The sequence below is a fragment of the Galendromus occidentalis genome, unplaced genomic scaffold, assembly GCF_000255335.2.
Source record: "Galendromus occidentalis unplaced genomic scaffold, Mocc_1.1 scf7180000077512, whole genome shotgun sequence".
Taxonomy (NCBI): Eukaryota; Metazoa; Arthropoda; class Arachnida; order Mesostigmata; family Phytoseiidae; genus Galendromus; species Galendromus occidentalis.
The window spans coordinates 29,146-53,921 of NW_003805500.1; the positions used below are offsets into that span (position 1 = coordinate 29,146).

General features: G+C 53.0%; 2 protein-coding genes across 2 annotated transcripts; both read left to right on the forward strand.

The window, feature by feature from the left end:
- The first annotated feature begins 4,731 nt into the window (after positions 1-4,731).
- mib1 (E3 ubiquitin-protein ligase mind bomb 1) lies at positions 4,732-9,628 on the forward strand. Its single transcript, XM_029112520.1, has 12 exons — positions 4,732-4,895; positions 5,002-5,109; positions 5,242-5,476; positions 5,586-5,740; positions 5,871-5,932; positions 6,045-6,149; positions 6,286-6,719; positions 6,850-7,102; positions 7,220-8,098; positions 8,206-8,525; positions 8,655-8,951; positions 9,077-9,628. Exons 1-12 carry the CDS (start codon positions 4,741-4,743, stop codon positions 9,395-9,397), a joined length of 3,324 nt encoding a protein of 1,107 aa, XP_028968353.1. The 5' UTR covers positions 4,732-4,740; the 3' UTR covers positions 9,398-9,628.
- A 1,658-nt stretch (positions 9,629-11,286) lies between these two features.
- On the forward strand, positions 11,287-12,433 carry LOC100901744 (serine/threonine-protein phosphatase PP1-like). The gene is made up of 3 exons (XM_003747114.1): positions 11,287-11,714; positions 11,829-12,096; positions 12,185-12,433. Exons 1-3 carry the CDS (start codon positions 11,287-11,289, stop codon positions 12,431-12,433), a joined length of 945 nt encoding a protein of 314 aa, XP_003747162.1.
- Positions 12,434-24,776: the final 12,343 nt, after the last annotated feature.

Genomic DNA, 24,776 nt, shown 5'->3' on the forward strand with positions numbered 1-24,776 from the left:
GTACGCAGACTCCGCCACCGCTAGAATTTGAACTTTGAGCGCCAACTCCTCGTGAGCAGTGAAGCCACTGACCATCTGGTGGTTTCTCGACCGGATCGGCGCTCCCTTCAATCGTTGATGTACGAATTGTTTGGGGGTGTTTGAGGTCGTATACGATCAGAGAAGACGCTTGGTCACTTCCAGTACATTAGCTCAGAGCTCCGTTCGGGACTTGGACTTTCTGCGATTGAATAAAGCTCATCTGACAGATTTTTTCCCTGGAAACCGAACCATTCTCGCTGAACGAGTAGTCCCGAGCTCGACGCGTGACGCTCCGTATCGGTTCAATACGTCGAACATGATCTCTTCGGGAAAAAAAAAAACTTCGCATCGAGAATCGAGACTCTCCTTCCTAGTGTGCTGTTGGTTCATTGCCCTCCTCGGTCTCTGGGATGCTTCGGTCGGGACTTATCTTCAACGGATGGTGGTGATATTACGGCATGGAATCCAACGATCTAAATCTATATACGATCTCTCTGACATCTAGACATGAATGAATTCCCAATTCTTACGAATCGAATCCCTCCCGTAGACAACCGATCGAGCCGGATCCGTCAACGAGTGCTAAGTGGGCGATAGATGGGTGAAGCAAGCCTGTGCGGAAGTCGCTCCGACATATCGTCCGAGGTTCAAGAGCACGTGTCGACCACGAGTCCCGAATTAGCACATGTTATCCGACGTCTGTCTTGAGACACTTAATGACAAACTCAATCGAGTCCGTCCTCGGTATGCGTGTCCGGCCGCCTGGGATGTCTCCTTCCACGGAGAGACTGGTATTGGTCAAGAAGATGAAGTCCTAGGACGTCCGCAAAGGTCTACAGTCGACCCTCGTTTATCGCAATTGACCGGTTCCAGTCTCTGCCGCGATAGACGAATTTCCGCGATTTCCGATCTCGATTCTGGAGACTGCTATGCCGTTCCAAGAGCAACGCAGGCTGCTCTGGGATGTCTTATCCTTGTGTACAGGCTGGGGTCTCCTTTATCTTCTCAGCCTGGAAGAGCTTCTGACAGAGGACACAGACTCATTAATTAAAATGATCAATGATACGGAACAAATCATTGACCTTGCGACCCGGAATAGCTCACGCAGCGGCCGACGAGCTGGAGCTCGGAGCGGTCAAAGACTTTGACGTCTTCCGAGCCTCCCAATCCGAGCACTCCGACTCGGTCTTTGGAGCACTCGCAAACATTTCGAGGAGGAGAACAGGAGGGAACTCATATGCATTCTCGGGCAACCGCGATGATAGATTCGCAAGAAACAAAAAACAGGTTTATCCAGAATCTCAGGGACATTATAATCGTGAACAGCACAGGATATTTTTGACGCTCCCTCGACCTACGCCTTGATATCCCTCCGAGCGAGCTGGCTCATTATTCAAGTTTACCTCCTTCCTCGAGCTACCGATCCGAGCTCCTGAGCCTATCCACGGGCCACCGCGAATTCAATCTCCTCCGCTCGGACTCTCCGGAGGCCGGGCATGTTCACAGATCCTCGGTCTTCCACCGATAAAAGTATGTGGCTTCTTTCTCGGTTCGCTGGGACCGCTTGAAGAACGGCGTGACTAGGTAAGTGACGCTTTTGCGCGAACACGCATTCGAGCGGAACCTCCCTGCCCGGTACACTCAAAATGGGGCATCCGAGACCTCACCCCCAGAGATACATATGTAAGGAGCCGGCCCAGATATTTCACCTGCCAGGGAAAGGGGTAGCCCTGCGGTACAGCGGGAATGTACAGAGGAAGATGAAAAGTCGCACCATTTTTCTTTAGCGGAATTAGGCGTCCGAGGGCCTACCATCGATTCTAGCTATCGGTAGAGCGTCGACACTATTGAGAGTGAATCCTCTTCCATTCGCGTCGTCGGATCCCATCTCTGTTCACGGGCATCTTCCTAGCGGTACGATTCTCTTTAGGTGCTCATCAGTGCTTGTTCATGTTTATGTCCGAATTGATGCGGAACTTCACGAGGAGTATCTCAATGATTCTTGTGCTGCAGTTTCACATTCTCAATGTCGGATATTCGTGTCTCGGTTGGGCTCAGAGCTATGCATGGATCTTCTTCACGACTGGGACGCGATAATTTTTGATTACGATCGATACTTCGGTACTGAAGCCGGCTTACCACAAGTGGGTTGTCATGAACGGGACAAGAACTCCGAGAGCGCTCTCCGAGCAAATAGAGAGGGAAATCCGAGGATTTTTACGAGGCGGGGGACTTGTCCGGATCTTCGCATGGGAGGAGGGGGTTATGGCCCCCGAAGCCGCCCGGCGGTTGCGCCTGCTCATAGTCCGGCACCCGCGCGGAGTTATCATTTCAGTTCTTCTTTTCGGACATGATGATGGTGCCAGAAGGATACGAACTGTTCGATGAACTGGCGACTCGAGGACAAAGTTCATTCAGGCCTTCTCCAAGTTCAGACAGATAATCGTCCTGACTTGACAGCGGCTGGATGGTATAGCTGTCAGTGCGTGGTGCTCTGGCGCCGTTTATGGCTATCGTCGCTCGCTACCCGGCTCGGGAAAATGTTCGATTTGTAGGCACACAGCAGGCGAAACCGGATTGATCGGTGTTGAGAACTTCTTCAAAATCGAAGAAGTTCCTCCTCTCGACTGCCTGTTCGTGTTTCGGAAGCAGCACCGCGCCGCTACTCGATTTTGAATGAGTTCTCGATCTCTGTGGTGCTTGTGGGTGACGAATCAAGGGTTTTCCTCGGAGCTCTCACTAAACTTGGCGCTCCATGAATGATTGGACATGAACTCCGAGAGACGCGATTCTCTCCCTATCTGCAGAACCTCCAACCTGACCACTCGATCATGAACGATGAGTCCTATCGCTCGCGAAGCCTCGACCATGATGTCGCCGCATGATTGGGTGAGGTCAGAATATCGTATAAGAACTTTACCGAGGAGGGCCTTGCATTTTCTGAACCTCGGTATGAGGGATTCGTCCTCCAACCTTCTGATTTTCCGCCGGATCGCAGTGAGCCTGTGTGTCGACATAATCGAGCACCTCGAAAACGTGTTTGGAGGTAACTCGTGCACCTTCCATTGAAGTTTTCGTGATTCGTGAGCGAAACGGAAATGCTTTACTCATGGCGTGATTTGAAGGCTCTCCAGGGAAACGAGCCGCGGGATTCCGCCTGTCGCCTCTGAGTGCAGCAATTGATTCGCAAATGCCTCGCAGGCACCTCGCGGAACCAGCAAAATCTGATCGTTGAGGCGAAAATTTGCAGAGTTGGTTATCTTTGTGACGAGATTCGACTGTGATCGAGGTGATTTCCTCACTACGCTCAGTCAGTGATTTCCTTCGCGCGATGCTAGCCGTGAAGCTCGGAGGATCGTGGCATGCATTCAAATTTTCGCGGGCTTCGTGTCAGCTGTCACAACATCCTCTCGCCGCTTCTGCTACGACTGCTGCTGCTACGACTGCTAATGCTGAATGGACTGACGAACGAGCAACGAACACCGATCAAAGGGAGAAACTCGTTGCCCGGAGCATAGTTTCGAGTGCAGTCGTGACAGAAAGACGTTGATATGTGCGCTTGCACACGGAAGCGGCTGCCCAGAATAGCAGCTGCATAAGTGAGGAATCGACGAGCGTTGGGAAGAGTTCGAAGTAAACACGACATACGGGAGCGCCCGGAAAACCGAGGGCCGTATTCGGGTGTTAATACCTCTGAGCGGAGAGGCCTGAAAAACCGCCAACGCTGGCAGCGAGCTGGTAAACGCAGATGCGATTGAGGTGGACCGTCGGAATCTGTCCGCTCGCCGTCTTCGACGTGGTATCGATGTCGATGTGAACTCTTCCTGTTTCTGTGAGTCCGCGAACGAAACTATCTGAGCGGCTCAATTCAGTTGATGATCCAAGGAGAGATATCGTACCAGCCGATAAGTTCCACGGCGGTCGGGAATTTGTGACCCTTCATCTTCAATTCTCCATCCCCAGGTACTTGGTGAGTGGCATGTATTGGAACGGAAGTCAGAAACGGTTGTAGTAGCCGCCTGGTGTCGTCCCAGTGAGAGGGCCCCTTCCTGATCCATTTACCCGAGCAGACACCGAACACATGCACTTCTTTGAACCCACGGCCTGAACACCGGGCGCGATTGCTCCTCGGTGTTCTCGAGGGTTCCGTGCAATATTTTCGATAATAATACCTGGATCTCTGTTAGCATACCGATGTAAAATCGAATGCCCGTCTGACTGTCCACTCCTTGATATTCCCACCCCAGCGACGCGAATTCCCTCATTCCGGGAAGGGATTTTTCCGCTGAGCTTCGCGCTCAAGAGCTTCGTAGGTTTTGATTTCCGATAGGTTTCCTTGGAGGGAGATCTCTCAGAACCCGGGACTGAACAACCGAATCGCTCAGTTTTATGCCTGGATCGAGGTTTTTAGCTGACGCTAGGCCGGTTTTCTGCACTTAATTTCACGCGGAGAAGGATCGCTGTTCGCACCGATCACCAGCCGACTGTGTGCCTCGTCCCCGGTTGATCTGAACGAGTCTCCGCGAACGATGAATTTTCAGGAAGGATCAGCTCACTTGGAGTCTGAGGCGATTCCCTGCAGAATTCTCGAACTTATCGTTGACCTTCCCTCACAGAATCGACCCCAGGACAATGGATATGGGTCTCACTGGCAACAATTGGTCGGGGAGCGATATGGCACCCTCGACCTTGCAAGCTGGAGTAAACGCTCTCGGGGGTATGGTCGGAGGTGTCGGTGCCCGAGTCATGAGAGGTCCAGGCTGGAAATGGGACAAGCAGGACGGCGGAGAGGGCCACCTGGGCACAGTTCGGAACTTCGAATCCCCTGAGGAAGTTGTCGTTGTGTGGGACAACGGCACCGCTGCGAACTACAGGTGAGCTCTCATCTGACCCTCCGAGGCGCTGACCTCTGACTCGCAATCCCCGCGATCGGCGCAACGGAGTTTTTCTGAACGTGATCTGAAAAGTCAATTTTTCTAGATGCTGTGGGACTTACGATCTCCGAGTCGTGGACAGTGCACCAACAGGGGTCAAACACGACAACACAATGTGCGACAGCTGTTGCCAGACGCCAATCTTCGGAATTCGGTACGTCGGCAGATCTCGATACGATTTCTTTTCTGAGGAATCGACCTCGTTGATAGATTCGAGTCCGATGGGCACAAAGTGCTTGTGTAGTCGACCCTTCAATAGGTTCCGGAACTCCGTTGGTTTCTGCAGATGGAAGTGCGCTGAGTGCTCATCGTACGACTTGTGCTCAGTCTGTTATCACGGCAACAAGCACATGCTGTCACATCGCTTCTACCGAATAGCGACACCCTATAGCGAGAAAGTTCTCTGCGAACCCCGGAAGAGGTCCAAGAAGGTTTCCCTGCGAGGAATATTCCCCGGCGCGAGGGTTGTGCGGGGCGTCGACTGGCAATGGGACGATCAGGACGGCTCCAGACCGGGCAAGGTGAGCGGAATTCCATCGCTTGGCACGCTTCCGCAATCAATCGAGAATCAATCTTTCCGCCCGAGGGAGACCAGACAACCGATGAACGAGAGATCGCCACATTTTCAAGGTGACCGAGATTCAAGATTGGAGTGCGACGAGCCCAAGGAGCGCAGCGTACGTCCAGTGGGAGACAGTCTGTGTCCGGAATCTGTATCGGGTTGGTTTCGAGGGCATGTCAGATCTGAAAGTTCTTCAAGACGGGAAGGGAGGCCACGTTTACAGGTGAGCTTCCCGAAAGAAGAGTTTTCTGTAGCCTCTCCTCGCTAGGAAAATCGTTTTCCGCATAGCTAGCGATCTCCGAGAACGTGGGCGAAATGCGCTCGGAATGTAATCTCGGATCTCATCATTTCAGAGACCATTTGCCGGTGTTGGGTGAACACGGAAGTCTCATCAGCTCTGTAGGACAGCTCAAAGGTTAGCATGATGCCGAGGTAGGCATCCGGATCGTCTGCATGATTTCTTCGGAGAGCGTTCCGATGCCCTATATGTATTATGGTGACAAAACAACCGATGACAACTATTACAGTCGGAGACATGGTCACCATCGAGCTAGAGGCAAACATAGTGAAGAGCCTCCAGGTTGATCACGGGGGATGGGCTGACGGCATGCTGGAAGCATTGGGCAGCACCGGTGAGTGTTCGAATTTTCGCTCAATCGATCCCGAGACGGAATAGAATTTTTTCTCCTCTCGGAATCCGGTGCGAGCGCTGGCTGTGAATATTTTCATTGTAGCTGATTTCGAAGTTTGCATCTCTACTCCCCACAGGTACCGTTGTCGGCATTGATGAGGATAATGACGTCGTCGTGGCTTATCCGTGTGGCCGGCGATGGACATTCAACCCTTGCGTTCTGACGAAAATTTTCACCTCATCCAACGCTGCTCAGACACGGGGTGCTGCCACGACAACGTTCACGGCGAACTTGCTCTCCGAAGGAGGCGCCACGGGCGGAACCTCGTCCGGAAGTTCTCCGGATGAACTCCAAGTGAATGATTTCGCGCAGATCTGCTCCGATGTGGAGCGTTTGAAAATGCTGCAACAAGGTCACGGCGACTGGGCCGACGCGATGTTGCTGAGCGTTGGTAAAATCGGTCGGGTGCGGCAGGTGTACTCCAACGGTGACGTCAAGGTCCAGGTTCAGAGCGGAGAGTGGACATTCAATCCGCGAGCTTTGACAAAGATCCGCCCGGACGCGGCGAAGGTGAGGGGAGGGATCGCTGGGAATTCCATGGAAGGGGTTCGAGAATTTTCGGTCTGATTCAAGCTTCGGAAGTACCGCGAACGATTTTTCCGAGCAGTACAAATGAATAACACTCCCTCGGAAATTCCAGGGCTCCGGTGATCGCTTGATGAGCCAGCTCCTGAAGCGCTATTTCGTCACTCAATCCACCGGGGATATCAACGAAGATCTTGTACGCTCGGCGGGCTCAGGAGACGCTCACAAAGTCGAAGAGCTTCTTAAAAGGGATGCCGACGTCAACGGCGTCTACGAACTCCATACCGCGCTGCAAGCCGCCTGCCAGAACGGGCACATGGCGGTCATACGCGTCCTCCTGACGTACGGGGCCGACGTCGAGATCGAAGGTGAGTTGGAAGCGGAGTGGGAATCCTCCGAGGTACAATTCACTAATTATCATTCCGCAGTATCGAATTCATGCAGATCGAATCTCCTTACTCATCTGAGCTGCCCGCCCTTTGCAGATAACCACGGGGACCGAGCAATACATCACGCGGCGTTCGGGGACGAGCCCGGCGCCATTCAACTGCTTGCGCAAGCTAATGGCGATCTCAACGCTCGGAACAAACAACGTCAAACCCCCCTCCACATCGCTGTGTCGATGGGACATAAGATGGCGGTCGAAATACTGCTGAAGTCCGGCTGCCACGTCAGCTTACAGGACTGCGAGGGCAACACGCCGTTGCACGATGCGATTTCAAAGAAACGCGAAGACATCATGCAGCTCCTACTGCAACGTGACGCCGACATCTTATTGGCTAATAACAACGGTTTTAATTCGCTGCATCACGCGGCCCTCCGAGGCAACCCCCAAGCGGTTCAAGTTCTGCTGGATAACCTCATGAGCTCGCAACTGCCACGATGGTGGATCGTCGACGAGAAGAAAGACGACGGCTACACCCCGCTCCACTTGGCTGCCCTAAATAATCACCACGACGTCGCCAAGCTCTTGATTTCCAGAGGTAATGCCGACGTCAACCAGCAAAACCTCAATATGCAAACAGCGCTCCATTTAGCCGTGGAACGTCAGCATCAGGAAATCGTCCGACTGTTGGTGAATTCCGGAGCGAACTTGAACGTCAAGGACAAGGACGGAGACACAGCGCTCCACGAAGCTCTCCGCCACCATACGCTCGAGCAGCTGAAGCACCTCCAAGGAACTGCCCTCAGCGTGAACGTGGCTCCCTTGACGTCTAGTGCATCCAGCATCAATTCGAACATCCCTGCGTTGAACGTCGGCTTGAGCGCCAAAGCGAATCAGAGCTCCCAGGACGCGTCGTTGGACGCGGGGAATATCAGCGCACAGATCGCTAAATATCTCGTGAATTTCGGCGCAGATCTCGGTAAGGCTCAGTGAGGAGAACGAGAGTTATCGTAAGAGAGATGAAATCTCCAACCTCCATAGGGGTTCGGGAGAGAGCATCTGAAAAAATTGACTTCCGAATTTCAGAGGCCAGGAACAAGAAACAGCAGACCCCTCTAGATTTGTGCCCTGACCTGAACCTGCGAGCGGTACTGATCAAAAGTCAGCGGCAGATCCCGCAACAGGCCTCGGAAGAGGAGAATGCTTATGCGACCGTGGGAATCCCCCCGACCGAGGCGATGGCCGCTCTGAGTTTCTCTTGCCGGAACCTGCCGCCAGTCCCCACGTTGGGTCTGACTTCGCGGCAAACACCGCAGGCGAGGATTCCATCTCCACAACAATTCCCACCGAAAGTCGCCAGGCAGAAACTAACCTCAACGGCTAACTTCGGCGCCGACGAGTGCATGGTCAGTTCGGATCTCGAGAGTTGAGTCTCTCTATCGCAATCTAGGGAATGAGGGAAGTCGCTTGCGGGATTCCCTCGCTAGATCGTATGTTGTAGAGAGATGACGTGAGTTTTTTTTTCATTCTCGCAGCTCTGCTCCGAGCGGCCTCCATGCACGATGTTCCTACCTTGCACGCACATTGTATCGTGCGAATCGTGCTCCCCTCGAATCAAGAAGTGTCTCTCGTGCCAAGCTCCCGTGCAGCAACGGATAAAGATTGAGGAGTGCGCGGTGTGCACCGATAAATTGGCGTCGGTGCAATTCTCTCCGTGTAATCATGTTCTGGCTTGCGAAGACTGCGCGAAACTCATGAAGAAATGCATCAAATGCAAAACCGACATCGTCATGAAAACCGAACTCAACCGGCCCGCTTTGCACGAAGGAAACGTAAGTCCGTCACTGAGCGATATCCGGATGAGAGACTAGCGCTCGAACGTTCCCAGATCTATGAGGACGAAAATCCTCGCCATTCATTAGGAGATCATCGTTGACATTTTATTTTCTTCTCGTAGACGGTGGAAGGCGTCCGGAATAACTGCGCCTCTGCGCGACCGGCCCCGACTTCGGCCGCGGTGAAGATGAAGGACAACAATGTGTACTTGAGCAGCCTGCCCTCTACGTCGAAACATCGAGAGAACGACGATAGGGAAAAGCAGAAACTCCTCCAGGAACTCAACGATTTCCGGGAGAAGACGACCTGCCCTGTGTGTTTCGATCGTTGGAAAAACATGGCGTTCCTCTGCGGTCACGGAACTTGTCAAGCATGTGGCGACAGGATTCACGAGTGTCCGATCTGCCGCAAGAAGATCGAAACGCGAATACTGCAATACTGAACGCACTGCCGGACCTTCACGCATCCAGTGAGCGGCGGCTATAAGCTCGAGGATCCACTTTCCATCGCGATATGGAACTTTTTCGAATATAAATGCCATGAACCCAGGAAGAGAACTCGATCTCAAAACGTAAATTGTTCCGCGGGACATGCACCTGCAGGGAACCACGACCCGTCATCTGGCGGAGAACGGAGCGTGGTTCACTTGGGTCTGTACATCACAGTGATGATTGGTCACAGAAGTTCGCCGAGAACGCATCAGAATAAGCGTAGACGTAATTTCTCAGCGTTGACATAGATGCATCGATGTATTCTCAACTTCAGCTCCATTGGTGGAGTGTACATAAGATAATAAATTGTTCATTGTTCCCATATCAATTGGAAGTAATCTCCTTTTGGAGGTTCGATTTCCCTGAGCCGACAGTACGCAACGTCTCGGGTTCCTCCAGGGAAGCTCTAATCACTGAATCATGATGCATCGAAGCGTCGTTGGTGTTCGCGGAGGAGTTCCGTAGCGCCTCCTCATTTTCGGAAAATTATATTGGGAACTCGTTGAACTTCAGACGAGTATCACTCTCTCACTTTCGTTGTGAATGACCATCCGGAGACGCTTCCCCGATAACTCGGCTTCGGATCTCCTCATTCATGACTTCTCATGCGTGACTCCGTCAGCCGACATCGAAGATAACATCATCGATGTAGCTCCAGAAGGGGCTGGTACGTTCCGATCTTCCTCCGGAGTCGACCCCATGAATCTCTCCAAGATTGTGCCGGGATCGAGAAAACGCTCCCGGCCTTCTTCTGAATTGGTCGCCCCCATAATCTGCGACAGAGATCTGACAGGGGTTTCCTGATGCTCGATCTCGAGGACAGTCAACTCGGGATCCGGTATCTCGGCTCATTCGTTCCTGTGACGCTGACTTCTTCGACGAACCGCGGCGGTCCTCCTCGGATGGGCAATTTGAGTGTACTCCGACCGCGCCAAGTTTTGCAACAGTGCTCTCTCAACCAATTTCCTATGAGAGTTCCTGACAGACCAGAACCCCGGAGCACTTCTGTGAGTTCTCGAACGACCTGGCCTCGGGATTCGCTTGGCTCACTCTGCCAAGGATCTTTCGGCCCATCGAAGTCTGAAAATGCGCTTCATTCGAACATCGTTTGTCTCCCACCTTAGATACGTACGTGGCACCAATCAACGACGATGAAGATTCGCGGTAATTCGCTCGTGACTCACCTAGTGTTATAAGTAAGGCTGGGAATCATTCACGGCAATTTCCTCGAGAATTCACGGCAATTTTCACCCCCTATTGACTTCCTATGGAGGATCGCCTGAAAATGCCGTGAAAATTCACGGCTTCCGGCGACCGCGCCACCTTCCCAGCCCTAGTTATAAGTTATGACTTATGACTCGTACCGGGCATAAGAGGTGCTCACATTCATTCCTTTACCGCTGTCCCTTCTGAGAGGTCGCCTTCCCACCGACTCATTGCGCGAGCTTCGACTCCTGGCGAGTCTGGACTTCCAGTACGGTCAGTCGAACCCGTCGGGAGCTAGACCGCTGGTCTGGAGAACTCCTCTAGAGATGCCATCAGGTCGACGAAGGAGAACGCGGTGGAATATGACAGAAATCTTGTTCTTCTTGAGTGAAATCGGCAACATTCCGACTCCCGAAATCCGCCGCCCCCTCCGACGATCAAGCGGATCTGCGAGCTCCCTGTGACGCTCCTCGCCACCCAACTCCACTGGCAGAGCCCATTGTATCCTGGACACTTTGCCACCCAATCAGGCTATGTCGGGATCTCCTTCCATCCTCGCAAAACAGGGGAGGCTATCGGAACTCGTCGGGACACCATTGGAGAATTATGCTCTTGTAAAAATGCAGAGACGACGATGGTGATCGACCCCGTTGTGGATGCCGTCATCACCAAGCTTTTGGCGGCGCGCAATGTCTCCGGCCAGACTGATACCAGGGTTGACCTCGGACTCCCCGAGATTATCGAGATCACGAACAGGGTCTCCCAGATTTTCAGCGCTGAATCGATGCTGTTAGAGATTTCACCACCCTTGCGAATATTCGGCGACGTTCACGGTCAATTCAATGATTTGTTGAAACTCCTCAACGGAACGGGGATTCCTCCCGAATCGAGATATTTGTTCCTTGGGGACTATGTTGACAGAGGGGCTCACTCAATTGAGGTGGTTCTACTGCTATTTGCATTTAAAATCAAATATCCAGGCGACGTCTTTCTATTGCGCGGTAACCACGAAGTTCAGCCCGTCAATCGACGGTACGGATTTTTTCACGAGGTCACGGCGAGGTTAGTACTTGTTGTCAGGAATTGCCCCTTTCCGGTCAACACAGGTGAACTCCCTCCATGGAAGGCGTGTATTGATTTTCGCCGATTCTCGATAACGAAACGGCTCGTCGACAGATACAACGTAGAAACCTACCGTAGATTCGGTACTGTCTTCTCGTATATGCCGGTGGCTGCTATCGTCGGTGGGAAGATTTTCTGCGTGCACGGCGGCATTTCTCCCGATCTCCACAGCCTTGACCAGATTCGAAATATACCAAGACCGGCCTTAGTTCCGAAGCAGGGACTACTGACTGACTTACTGTGGGCTGATCCTGACCCGAGGGCCGACGGTTTCGCTTTTAACCGGGAGCGGGGCGTTTCAATTGTTTTCGGCCCGGAAGAGGTGAGCAGCGTCATCCAGTACTATGATGACGATGATGTCTCGTCATTCCGGAAGAGAGCGAATTTCCCGAGAACCCTCCATTTTCTAGGTCAAGGACTTTCTCAGAAGATTCGATATGGACCTCATATGTCGGGGACACCAGATGTGTGCTCAGGGTTTTCAATTCTTCGCCGGAGGAAAACTCATGACCCTGTTCTCGGCCCCGAACTACTGCGGACAATTCGGTAACGCGGCCGCGGTATTGAGCGTTCAAGCCGATCTCAAGTGCGATGTGAATGTGTTCGTGCCGCTACCGCGTACGCTTTCGTGCAGTGAGTCATCGGTTAATGACTCTTGACCGTGGGGAATAAAGCATATCAGTTGAGCTTGAATCCGATCGGGGGCATGGATTCCCCTCTGAGACAGAGAACGAGGGAATAGCCTCCCGACCGGATGGGCGCCGGCGAGGTCCTCGGCCGAATGTGGAATTGGATCGAGACTTAGCTCGAGCCTCGGAAATTTCTTCCGGGACACGCTCTCAACGATCGTGTTCTCGTCTCGAGCTTCCCGATAATTCGCCCAACACGATCAGCGAGAGGGGAATCAAATCAGCAACATGGTCTAGGTCGCGGGGATGTGTCGAGGCAGGAACTGGGAAGTACCCGCTCCGCTCGTTCCCCGAAAGAGTTCCTCGGCTCGAATAATATCTTGTTCCCAAGGCAGAGGTCTTCATTCCGTTGCCGCCGCTGCTGCTTCGGCCGTTACTGCAGCGACCCGGAGCCAGACTAACCGAATTAGGAGACAGTGAGCCGGGCAAGCTACCGGACGCCGCTGTAATACTGTTAGCAAACGCCTCAACCAGTCCGCAGTGACTCCGTCTTTAGCGTCTTCTTGTCCTCGTCGTCAACAATGAGGATTCACAGGCGCAGCAGCCGCGAGCAAAGGGTCACACACTGATTCACGCAGGCAATGCCCCGTCGAAGTCGAGGAAAAACTTGTCCCGTCAAAACTTTGCCCCTCCGCCTCTATGAGCCCGGGCTGCGCTAAATGCCTCGTCAACTGATTCGGGCCACGGTCGCACTCGCCACCACGGAGTTGCACGAATCCAGTCGCTCGCAAGTCGAAGCCGTCCCGAGGCAAGGAGCGGAGGACATCTTTTCCCGGGGACATCTCCTCACGCGGGACTCCTGCGGAGGAATCACGGACGGACAGAGCGATCGATCTATCGATTGATGGACGCGAAGCTCCGTAGGTCTAGGTTGTTTGTTGCTCTCCCTTGCTTGCTTGCCTGGTAAATTATCGAGTTCGATTAATTCATCTGAGCACGACGTGCAGCTGCACTGCTTGATGTATTATTGAGGCAACAATGAATCAATGGATCTCTATTAGCTCGCAGGGCAGGCCAAGCGGCTTTCCTGCACCATCGGACTCTGTTCAGTTGGTGGTCTGACCGCCTACCTCTATCTCCAGGCGGCATACTTTTGACAGAAAATCAGGTAGAGTGCATGAATGCCTCAAGTTTTGCTGAGCGATATCTATCATTCAAAATGTCGTTGATTAGCTAGAGACAAAGGGGGCGGCAGCAAAATGTCAGCGACAACAACATTGTCGTTTTTGCTGCGCCCATTACGTGACCTATCTTCTGCTGGAGGCGGCGTGACGTTGTCTGAACGAACTTCCTCAGTAGCTCAGGACGAGGTAGCGGCCTCCCGCCCGACCGACCGACCGAATGACGCGAAAAGGAAGACGGTCTTATCAGCGAGGCGCTGTATCCACCGAGATTTTTAGTTCAAGGTGGTCGGTTGCAGCGTGGGTCTCTGTTCTTCCCTAGGAGCAGCTCCACCATCCGACTGCAGCGAGGACTCTGTCGCTGTGCTTCAGCAGCACGTCTCGCAATACATATAATCTTATCTTCATGGAGTCGTTGTTAACTAAGGTCTAATAAAAAGTTCGAAAGCCGTCGAATTTTCCCGTACGCGCTTTGGCGACGATGACTCACGGACGGAATGGGGGGGGGGTGAGAGGGCTCGACTGATATTCCCAATTTCGCCTTCCATCGTTCAGCAGTATCGCCCAGCACACTGTGGAGGAAATTCGAGTTCCGAATTCGCTCGTCAGGAGCAGGTCAGATTTTCGAGAATAGGTACTCGCTCCGTTAGCCGTAACTCAATAATTGGGCATTCTAATGGAAAAATTCTGAGCCCGATCACAGCTCCTAATCGACACTTTTCCCCCTTGTTGACCTCGGCTTGAGGTTTCCAGATAACTCACTTTGGGAAGTTTCGGCTGGAGCTTCTGATCCTTTACCCTGGCGAGATAATGAAAGAGCGAGCGAGCGAGCGAGGGACCATGTGAGTGAACATTGAATGTTGCGTTGATGAATCTTCGGTCCTTGATCGAGTCTAGCCGCGCAGGCAACTAGAAGAAGAGCGCAACTGGAGAAACTTGTGCCTAATAGAATCAACAGCGTCGCGTCATTATAATATTCAGGCAAGATGAACGAACGTTCGAGAGCTTTCAATGAAATTGGTTTCGAGACCTGAATGTTCCCGCCGAGTTCAACTTTTCAATGGTAAGCAACGCGGTCCGCTAACGACCTGGTCAAGTATCGTGCGCGCAACGTTGCGCTGCTCATCACGGATGACGGCGACGCTCGTTGGTGAGTCGGCTCGGCGATCGCTTGCACAAACTTTCGGAAACCGAGCCTAAGTGCCTAATGATTCCACAAAGCTCGACGGATGAGCCCGCAGAAGCGATATCCGATTCAGATATCTCGTGTGCTTGGCGTGCATCTGCGTTTTTTCTCCATCGAACCACCAAGAACGAGCGATTGGCGGCCCTGGTAAATTGGTACGGGGGGAATGCTGATTCAGAGTTTCCCGAAATCGAGGGGATTCCGTCGGAATTCAATCGGATTCCACAGTATGAAGAAAAAACAGTTCCCAGGTTGGCCGTCGGATGCGCGCGGAGCTTCGGTGAAGTCTTCGCCGGGAACGCCTACGTCGAGAGGGGACTGAGTGAGAGAAAATAGGGTGTTTGATGGGAAACGAGCTATTTGGAGAAAATCGGTGGCTCGGCCTGGGAATTGTGGGCTGTAGAGCTCTCGATACGTTTTTTGAAGAGAGCTTCGGAGATCGTCAATTTATTTCCATTGCGCCCAATTGCGGTGAGAGTGCCCCTGGAGGCCCAGATTTATACCCTCCAGCCACCGCTTAGGTGACTGCTTTCGGCATGCCGAAGAGCTTTCTCACGCTCTTTATCCAGAGTGATGATCTCCACGATTCCCCCCCCCATTACGCCAATTAGTCGGCGAGCTCGCCGGATCGCTTAGAATCCCCGAATCAAACAAGAAAGGGGTGCCAGGTCGCTTCATCGCTCCGTCGGTGGCGAACTTGCCCGTTCGGTCGCTCGGTAGGCCGTCCTTGATCGGCTCTGACAGTTGACAAAACGGCGCTCAGCTCCACGTTGGCTTGCTACTTGACAGGCTCGCTTCGCTCGTTCTAAGGCTCTTGCCTTTCCGTGTCCTCTCGTCTTCTCGGCCGGCTTTCTGATATCAGTCTCGCTTGCGTTGCGGGCCCAGCAAGACGAAACGACTTCCAGACTTTGTCTTTCTGCCTACAAGACGAAATCGCAATTCAGTCCTGGTAATGGAGTTCGCAGAGAGTTTCTCGATCGCCATCAACCCCAGCAGAGCGAGTCAAGCAGCGAGTCAAATAAGCGAGCAGGGAGGCAAGCGTGCGGCTGGCTGGGGCGGGCGGGCCGCATGCAATATCCTTCTGTCAATTCATCGTTCGTCGGTGTCGTGATGCTATCGCCCCTGAAATCGTTTATGCAACCTCCGGGTACCACGCCTCCGATCCGTGAGAACTCATAGAGCCGCTTCCGGATTGGATTTTCCGGCTGGGACGATGTTGCATTTTCCGAGACAATAGGGGAGAGGCGCGATGCGCGCGAGTGACGTCCGAGGAGTCGTATCTGGCGCCCGAGGGAGAGGAATGAAAATTCCTCTCGATACAAGAAGGGAGAATCTTCATTCTTGCTCCGTCCCTGAATGTCGGGCCGCGATTCGACTTGACGCTATTCTCATCCGTGAGGAGCTGACTCTGTCGGCAAGAAGTCCACTTTGCTGAGTACACACAGGTTTTTCTCTGAAATGAGCGGGACCCATTCGTCAACCCCCGCAGACACCCGTCTCAAACCCGCGAATGCAGTTTTCCCCTCCTCCAGGGAGACGTATTCGTCTCAGTCAGACTCGGCCGAGCGCTCAGGTTCCTTCGAGTCCGTCGAACTCTTTCGATTCCGTCGCGCAATACGAGCCCTAGAGTTCATGGGACATTTTTCATCGAAAAAAAAGTCGAAACGTCTCCATGGCCTAAAAGCCTCGTCGTCGAAAGGAGGAACTCCGAAGGGCGTTGGTGTGTCCTCGCCGGACGGGCATGACGACGAACAGCGGTGGACCGAAAAAAAACAGAGGCTTTTATTAAAATTACAAATATTGATTTATCGATGCGATTGCTCGGTCGGTTCGCTTTCGGCCCGTGGCCGGACGCCCGAGCGTCGGGTGGGTCGGTCGCCACTTCGCTCGCTTCCAGTGTCTTTCAGAACACGGAGCCATTGTCTCTTAGCTCTCGAATGGCTGTATTAACAGGTTGGTTGGTCGCCTGGTGGCTTGGGTGGGCGAATGAAACGGAAAGAGGAGCCCACCGGAGCGGCGACCGAGTAGGAAAACTAATCGCAAAAAAAATGTCTGGAATAATTAAATTCTCGGAGGGAGGCTTTGCGGCGGTCCGTTTCTTTTCCTTCCCGCCAGCAGCAGAACTCCGCTGTGTATTCACTGCCGAATCGGCTGATAAGTAAAATCAAGCAGACAAGTACGCCGTTGAGTGAGTGCGATTGTTCATCAAAGTCTTTGAGCGAACGAGAGACAAAAGAAGGAGTTTTCGCGCTAATTCACTCCTCTCTGATTAGTACTCAACCTGATTCGGTAGCGGCAAAGCAGCCTTTTTGTGTATCGGCCTAAGGTTGCTTCCCGGTGAGTCCAATCGCCTCTCTATTTGTTTGTCCGCTTGCTTGCTCGCATGCTCTCTCCTTTCCTTCGTGCTCCTCGCGTTCGTTTGCACAGATAATCATAGAATCCGAGCAGCATAGCCGGTGGACGTCCTGGATAAATGAATAAATCGTTTGCGGACGACTGAATGGGAGACTAGGAAGAGGATAAGCGCGATAAGAAATACGTAGCTTCAGTGGAAACAGCTCGGCTCATTCCCCTCTATCCTCTGCTGGATAAACGGCCGAGCCGTCGTGTGCTATTCCGCCCGGGATGAGGACAAATGGAAAAGAACACCAACAACCATTCAGCCGCCGCCGCCGCCTACCTATCCGAGCGGACAAGCAGGCGAGCAAACGACGTTCTGAACAAGCAAGTGGCAAGCAGTCTGTGGCAAGTTTGTCAGTGGCAGCCCTTAGTAGCACCAGTGGTAAGAGTCGACCAGAGATAGAGAAGAAGGCTTAACGCCAAGAGATTGCTGGAGGCGGAAAGATTCTCTCTGACCGGCAGCGGTGCTTGTGAGGCCGAGAAGGAACGGCGGCTGGGGGTGCAAACTCAACCGGCCGATGGAGACCTACGTGGAGGGGGCAACCGCCAAATGAGCGGTAATACTGCACTTGGAGTCGGAGAGAGAGAGCACAAGGAGTATATGGAAACAATTCCGGAGAACTTTCCGCCTCATAAGCAGCCCGCTAACTGGCTGATGACTTGTTTGGACCTCTGCCAGACGTATGCCCGGGCTTTGAATTCTCGCGGAGGGGAGGCTTATCAAAGAAAAGGTCAAAACAAAACGAGAAACTAGCTCGGAGATACCGCCCCGAGACCCTGGAGCTGCAATTTCATGAGCACTTGCGGAGAACCGACTCGACGGGTGGACTTCCGATCCAGGACGAAACGGGACAGCCTTACATTACGCGAATGCAACGAGGACATTGAGAGACTCATGGCAGACAGACTCGGCACAGATGCAACGCCAGATGGACTGCAAATGGAAGAACCGGCGGCTGCGCCGTTTGCGCTCCGGCCGGCCGCACGGACGGACGAACGGGACAGGATACGCAGGAGGGGGCAGCCAGATAGAAAGATGGCGGCCACCAGCGGAAGCAACGAAAGATGCTGCCGTTTCCGGTCAGGTGTCTTTTGTCTTCTGCAAGCGTTGGCGTTATCATTTATAGCTTCAAAAGTATGAACCGACCGTTCGTCCACCGGTCCATCCGTTCGTTTTCGCCCTCCTTCTTCCACCAGGTCAGTCGGCGCAGTCGACCCGCCGACCAAGCAACCGACAGCTAGTTCCATAGACGGATGCTCACTTTGGGTTTGGGGCTTCCTATCGTGTGTGTGGGGGCGATCACTACCCAGAAGTGAACTTGGCAACGCACGCTGCTAGATGTGCGAACCCCGAGCCAGCAGCTCAATCGAACTCGGGCCCCTATCTACTCGTTTGGCACGATGGGAGCCGTTTCGAAGAGCGCGGGTTCTTCCCGGGAGAGATGGTCCCCGACCGATGAAGGAGCCGAAGCTTTCGATGAGGTCGGAGCCGAACGGAGTTGCCTGCGTGACTGTGAGACTCAGGCGGTGGCCCTTCTGTCCATCGTTCTCCTCATTTTTCTGATATTTCTGGAATTACGAGAAAGCCGTCCTGGTCGACCAATGGCTATGCTGCCTGTCGCTCCTTTGAGATTTCGGGACTCGCGGCTCTAGAAAGATGAGCATTTCACCCTTGATGGGAACGCGGTTCTGGTCCCATGGAGGCCTGGGAGGAGTTTGTTTCCCCAACAATATGATTGAAACCACTGACCGCTTCGTTAACGCCGGCTCTCTCGTTGAGGTAAATTCAAACGAGAACAGAGGAACACCGGAAGCCGCTCGAATCCACCGACGCCGACTGAGCCGCTGCTTATCTTCGCTCGCCCTATAACGTGCTGTGGGTGAGCTCCTTGACTGCGACTGACCGTCAGTCCTGACTGGTATCTCCGGTCGTGCTCTCGGCCGGACTAAGGTGGTGAGCGCTCAGGTTAACGAGCTGAAGATCCTGCCTCTGACATTTACTGTTTATTTCTCAGTGGCGTCTCGCTTTCTCCTTTTTCCTCGTCCGGTCCCATGCCTTCTCCCTTTCGCTTGCTCTTTTCAGTTTGGCTGAACGTGGAGAGTTGCCAGCAGCGGGAAGCAAGACTCTTGCCGAGCAGTCTCGAGCAGTCTTGCGGAATCTTCTCCGTGGCCACTTTTAACACACCGGCTATAAAGCTGTCATTCGGGATTTGTCTGAGGCTCCTCTTCTTCCCCGCTTCTAAACTTTGAGCGGGATGTCCCTCTGGCGTACGGGAGTGGCGAAGGACGCGACGATTTGGCTGACTTGTCGGACAACCGCTCACGCGCTGGGTATGCACTCGAACCCGAGTTCGAGTTTGCCGCTCCGAACGAATGAATGAGTGGATATCGTTTCCGATTAGCAGTGCCAAGAAAATGTCAATTCGAAAGTCGAGTCTCCAGACTCGCCGATACCCAATCGGTGAGTTCCGCGCATCTGGTGCTAAAATGTTCATTCCCGCATGAACCCGCGCGGGGTAAGTGTTTCGGCACTCAAACAGTCTAGTGGCCCGATCCGAGTGGGGAGATTCTCTTTCAGGCACACGGACAGATGTACGCGCCTCATTCCTTGAACGAATATTGACTAAACTTTGTTTGGCGTCTGTCCAACACGATCCTAAGGAGACACCATTAGCTACGGACGTCAAACGTGGCTTATTGTCGGATGGCAGCGAGCCCGGGCGCTCTATTGGAGCAAAATCGGTTCGCGAGGCGCCCGTTCGAGCTGCGGAGAAGCGGAGAAACGTCATCACCGGGACAAGTATCAAAGATACATTCCCCAACAGAATGAAGGAATTTAGCGAGAAATATCTTGAGACGCTCCTATGCGGATCGTGTATGCGGTCAAAACAGAGCCTTCACACCTCGTTCCTCACAGTGTGAGACCTCCGCCGAAAGTAAGTCCAGGCTTGACGGACGGCCAGCGTCTTAGGTCAACTTGTTCGAGAATGACGATTTCCAATGGCATTGGAACAATTCTGTGTTCTCTATCAGCAAAGTGAAACACACCGGAACTCTTAGCTTGAATGAACTGCCGGACTCGTTCGGAGTGAACTCGTTCGCTCTGCATACTAGCAGTTTGGTCTCGGAGGAGGCTCTTGAAGCGATCTCCTTAGATGGCTAGATCGAGTTTATCAGTCAGCCAGTGCTCCGAGAAATTCGGAGTCCATTGAGCCAATTATTGGAGCAATGCGTCTGTCCGGCTCCGGTGATAGGGGAAAAATCCGAGGTCGGTATGTCAACGACGACCTCATCAAGCGCTGTCTTCAGACGGAGCTCGACTCAAACGACGGTAACGGAGCACTCAACAAGATCGTAACGATGGGTGGTGAGAGCGGTGGTCAGCCATCGGACAAATAGGATTTTAATAATCTCTTGCTCAAAGAAGCTTCTCGATTTTCGTGTGGGAGAACACGACGACGACCGCTTCGGATCGCTCGAGGTCGGGTCGCTCTGGTCCTAGATCGTGGTGCGCACCACCACCAACTCGATTGACGTAGCGAAACCCGGCCCTCGGGATCGGAGTCGGCTTCCCTGCCTCGATGATTGGTCAACGGGCGACAACTATTTTCAGCGACAGCAGCAGGAAGCTTAAAAGAAGTCGGTCGAAACAATTCTCGGAAGAACTTGAGACAAGAGCAGTAGCAGAGAAGCTTCCGAAGGCGAAAGGGTCTTGGGTGAGAAATTGGTCCCTGAATCTTGAAGATCTCTGAAGCTTGAGAAAGCCTTAGGGGGGGGGGTCAACCTGCTCCACAAACTGAAAAAAGGGATCGAGGGGGCGGAAGTGCGAGTTGCCGAAGTTTGGTCAAACGAGACGTCGGCGGCTTGAGATGTTACTCTCGCGAGAATTGGAAGAGGGAAGAAGATTTCTCCCTCTAGAGGACGCAGCAGAGTGAAGTCTCCGACTTCAGACTTGTTTTCCGAGTCTTGGCTTTATTCATCTAATATCTCTTTTCCATCGCATTTGTCTTTTTTCCGACAGTTGCCACCGCCGCGCCGCCTCCGATCGTTTCCTGAAGGGGATCCAGCAACTCCTCGATTCCGGGAGGCGCTCTTAGGCCGTCGCCGAAGTCAGAGACGGCAAGCGGTGCGAAGCGCGCTTCCCCCGGCCCAGCTCTAAATGGATTCCTAGACAAAACGGATTTCGTTGCCAAGAGGAGTGAAGAAGAAGACGAGATTTGGTCCAACTTGACAGATTTGCGCCGTCCACTAAAGACAGTCACTTGCGACGGTGAGTCAATGTCCTCACTCAGTCTCTTGACGGAGTCAGTCGGATTTGTTCGAAAAACTCTGGATTATTTCAGAGCTCGCCCGTTGACAAAACGTGAATATTTTGCCACGTCACTGTCGATTCTGACGCTTTTCATTGAAGTATGCTCCCACATAAGATGACTACGTTCCGGCCCTGTGGCGTTCGGGGTAGAGGCGTCACCCCGATGGAAGCGGTTGGAACAGAATTCACGTCCACAAAGTTCACGGGAGTCCTTCGCGTCCGATCTCCAGCGCCCATCTCGAAGGAAGTAGATTCGATCCTCGACCTCTAGTTGACGTCTCCTGGACTCGAGCGGTCATCAACCCGTAATAGATCAAGTTGGAAGTGCATCTTGCCGGATTTATTTAATGCATTTCGCAGTCTGATCCGACCCAAAATATTTTTTCATCCCACTCACCTGGGAGATCGTGGTATAGATTGGATTACTCGCTGAAGGATTCCGAGCTCGTGCAGTGGCGCACCTGGGCACTCAGAAAGGCCAGAGCCCCGTCGGAGGTTTGTGCCTCGCGACAGTAGAGTATACGAGTGGGCCGCCATTTCAGGGTCCTGACCCGATCCAAAATACAATCTAGCCGGCGGAAAAATCCTGCCTACGCGAGCTGATGCGACCGTATTCTCCCCGTCCTGTAATTCTCTTCCGCGAGGGGCTCCACAGGTTTCGCCGGGGAATACTTCTCCTTTGCGTCTTCTCTCCAGCCGGTGAGATCTTCGTCGAGGATCGCCGCTCGTTTCTTCGCTCGCTCGCTCGCCAACAGTGAAGTAGAGTGCATTGTGATATATGGATTGTTTCAATTCCCTCCATTCTTCCGCCCAAAAGCGATTCCCGTGCGGTGCCATTTGTCTCGAGACAAACCAGAGATTCGATATTCGGTCTCGGAATTCCCGGACCAAGGGGACTCGCTGACGAGAACGAAAGGACATCGCGACCGGAGGAACAGGCGGGCGGAACGGCAGTCTCTCGACCGAGGCTATATGCATGAGAATCACGGGTCGAGGGAGTTCGCCTACCGACGGCGACAGTTGAAATCGAGGATTTCTTCCACCGACAAGTCGAATGACCCGATCTTCTCGAGCCAGTACCATCTGCGCGAAAACCCGAAGGGAATCCTTTGTCAGTACCTCATGCCCCATGGTCGAGCCGGGTCTGTGATCAGATGCTGTCGAAATTCTACCTGGAAAATGAGTACCGATGGAAAAGGAATGCTGGTCGAAGGGGAAAGTGACAAACCCCCCGAATCAACTTCCAGAGCAGCTCCAGTGAGAGCTTCTCCGGTGACCTGTTTCCAAACGAACTTTCAAGCGTTCAAGGAAAAATACGGTGGTAGCATGCGGTTTGCAGTTCACGAGGGACATCGAAAGAAGGGGCCGGGACCGACGGAAGTTATGCGGAGCCAAACAGAAGGGGGACACTTTCTCTCAGTCGGCTGCGCCCGGTCTTCGCTCGTTTCGTAAATACGAGTCTCTTTTCATCCTCTATCATCGTACTCCCGTAAATTCCTCCTTTGAACAAGTTCTTATTGGTGCTAGTTAGAATTCTTCGTCTGTGTACACGCTCCGCGGCTCGCGTGGATCGTGCTGCTTCTCAGCCCCATGCATCACGCAACGGCAGCTCTTCTTCTGAAAGAAAGATCTCCTCTTCAGCCGTGCAAGCTCCGAGTTTTTGTGCTCTCCCCCCCCCATATTTCCACATCGCATGTTACTCTTATCACAAACCACCGATTGAGCACGATCTTTCCTCTGAGGCGGAACTCTTCGAACCGGATTGGAATATCCAAACTTCATGCCTAGAAAACTGCTTGAAGTCAAGTGTGGTGGCGAAGGCCTCGAGGGCGAGCGCGACCTTTGTTCGAACCTACGACGAGCGTCAATGAATGATTGCACCATTCAAGTCGTGAACTAATGACTCTCCATGTTAGGAATATTATTCATGTTTCATCCACGACAAAAACCTTTGCAATGCTGTCAGAATTGGCTGTCATGATCGCGCAAAAAATGTGTTTTTCTCTGGCCGGGAAGCGGAGATCAATCAAGCCCTCCCCCCCCGTGTATATTATATACCTGATTCTCACCTTTCCGTTCAAGCACGATCGGCTCAGATACTAGCTGGATTCAGTCTCCAGATTTTCGGTTCCGGTTATTCTTCATTTTCCAAGTTCTGCTTTTGTTTCGAGAAAAAGATCACAACCCGAATCGACTGTACACAGTCTTGACTCTTCGGAAAGGTCTACGCTTCGGAGCCGGCGCCCGCGGACTCCTTGACGGGGGTCTATGGCCCACAGGCTCCACTTCGAGCCACAGTCTCGACTCTGGTCGAACCCCAGTGTACCGAGCCCTTCTCGTTCATCGACCCCTCCGAAGGACAACAGAGCTCCGCCCCCCTCCCTGCGAAACTATAATTCAACATCACGATATCCTTCGACTATATCATGGAGCCGCTCTTCACAGTACTCGGACTTCTATTGCGAGGTTTGAGTGCAAGGCGAGACTGACTCGCAGTGCCGAGATCGGAGGGGAATCGTGGGAGAACAGGGGGTTGAAAAAACTCCGGGGAGCTCCGGAATTCGGCCACCCCTCCCGGGGTCGCAAGTCGCGACCGCCGGTTGCGGAACTGCTGGAGACTCTTTGGTTGTCCTTGTAGAAGGCCGAAGCTGTTGAATATGAATACACGAGGACAAGCAAAGAAATCGGCTTCCACGCGGGAGGGGAAACGGAGAGGCTTTGACAGAGAGAAACATTCGTACAACTCGAGGCTTTATTTCACAGTGGTCTCAGACGGAGCAATAAACAAAGCGCAACATATGTTAGTGAGTGTTTTTTGTATCGATCTCTTCTCATATAAATCGCTGCGTCCCCTTCCCCCTCGGTCTCCTGGAAGCTCGGGGCCGAGAGCAATATGGGGTGAATGGGAAAGCAGAGAGAAAACAGACGGAGTTGAGGGTATGCTCTCTGTTCTTTCTTCATATCGAACAATGAATGAGTCGGATAGTTTACGTCGCGCATGCTCCGCGGCAACTGCATCGGGAGCTTTTCCTCCCAGTATAGCGGCTCGACTCCGACGTTATACGAGGCGACGGGAGCCGACCGAACGGACGGGGCGACGGACGAACAGATATGTTAACACTCCCCCTCCCCCTTCCCGCTGAGGTTGTCGTCGTCACCGTAGTTCCCCCCGTCCTCATATCGCTGTTCGCCTAGTCGACCGCCATCGCTCCCCCAAACACTCGTTCTCCTCTAGTGCGTCGAACTCGACGTCATCGGTGAGAGGTGCGACCGAGATCCGGAAATAGATGTATC

What these genes read in the sequence shown, in the direction of transcription:
- mib1 (XM_029112520.1), top strand. Translation starts at nt 4,741, where the DNA reads ATGGTCGGAGGTGTCGGTGCCCGAGTCATGAGAGGTCCAGGCTGGAAA. An exon ending in GGCACCGCTGCGAACTACAG is followed by an intron (nt 4,896 to 5,001) that starts GTGAGCTCTCAT and finishes CAATTTTTCTAG; the next exon opens with ATGCTGTGGGACTTACGATC. An exon ending in ACGGCTCCAGACCGGGCAAG is followed by an intron (nt 5,477 to 5,585) that starts GTGAGCGGAATT and finishes CACATTTTCAAG; the next exon opens with GTGACCGAGATTCAAGATTG.
- LOC100901744 (XM_003747114.1), top strand. Translation starts at nt 11,287, where the DNA reads ATGGTGATCGACCCCGTTGTGGATGCCGTCATCACCAAGCTTTTGGCG. An exon ending in TTTCACGAGGTCACGGCGAG is followed by an intron (nt 11,715 to 11,828) that starts GTTAGTACTTGT and finishes GCTCGTCGACAG; the next exon opens with ATACAACGTAGAAACCTACC. An exon ending in TTGTTTTCGGCCCGGAAGAG is followed by an intron (nt 12,097 to 12,184) that starts GTGAGCAGCGTC and finishes TCCATTTTCTAG; the next exon opens with GTCAAGGACTTTCTCAGAAG.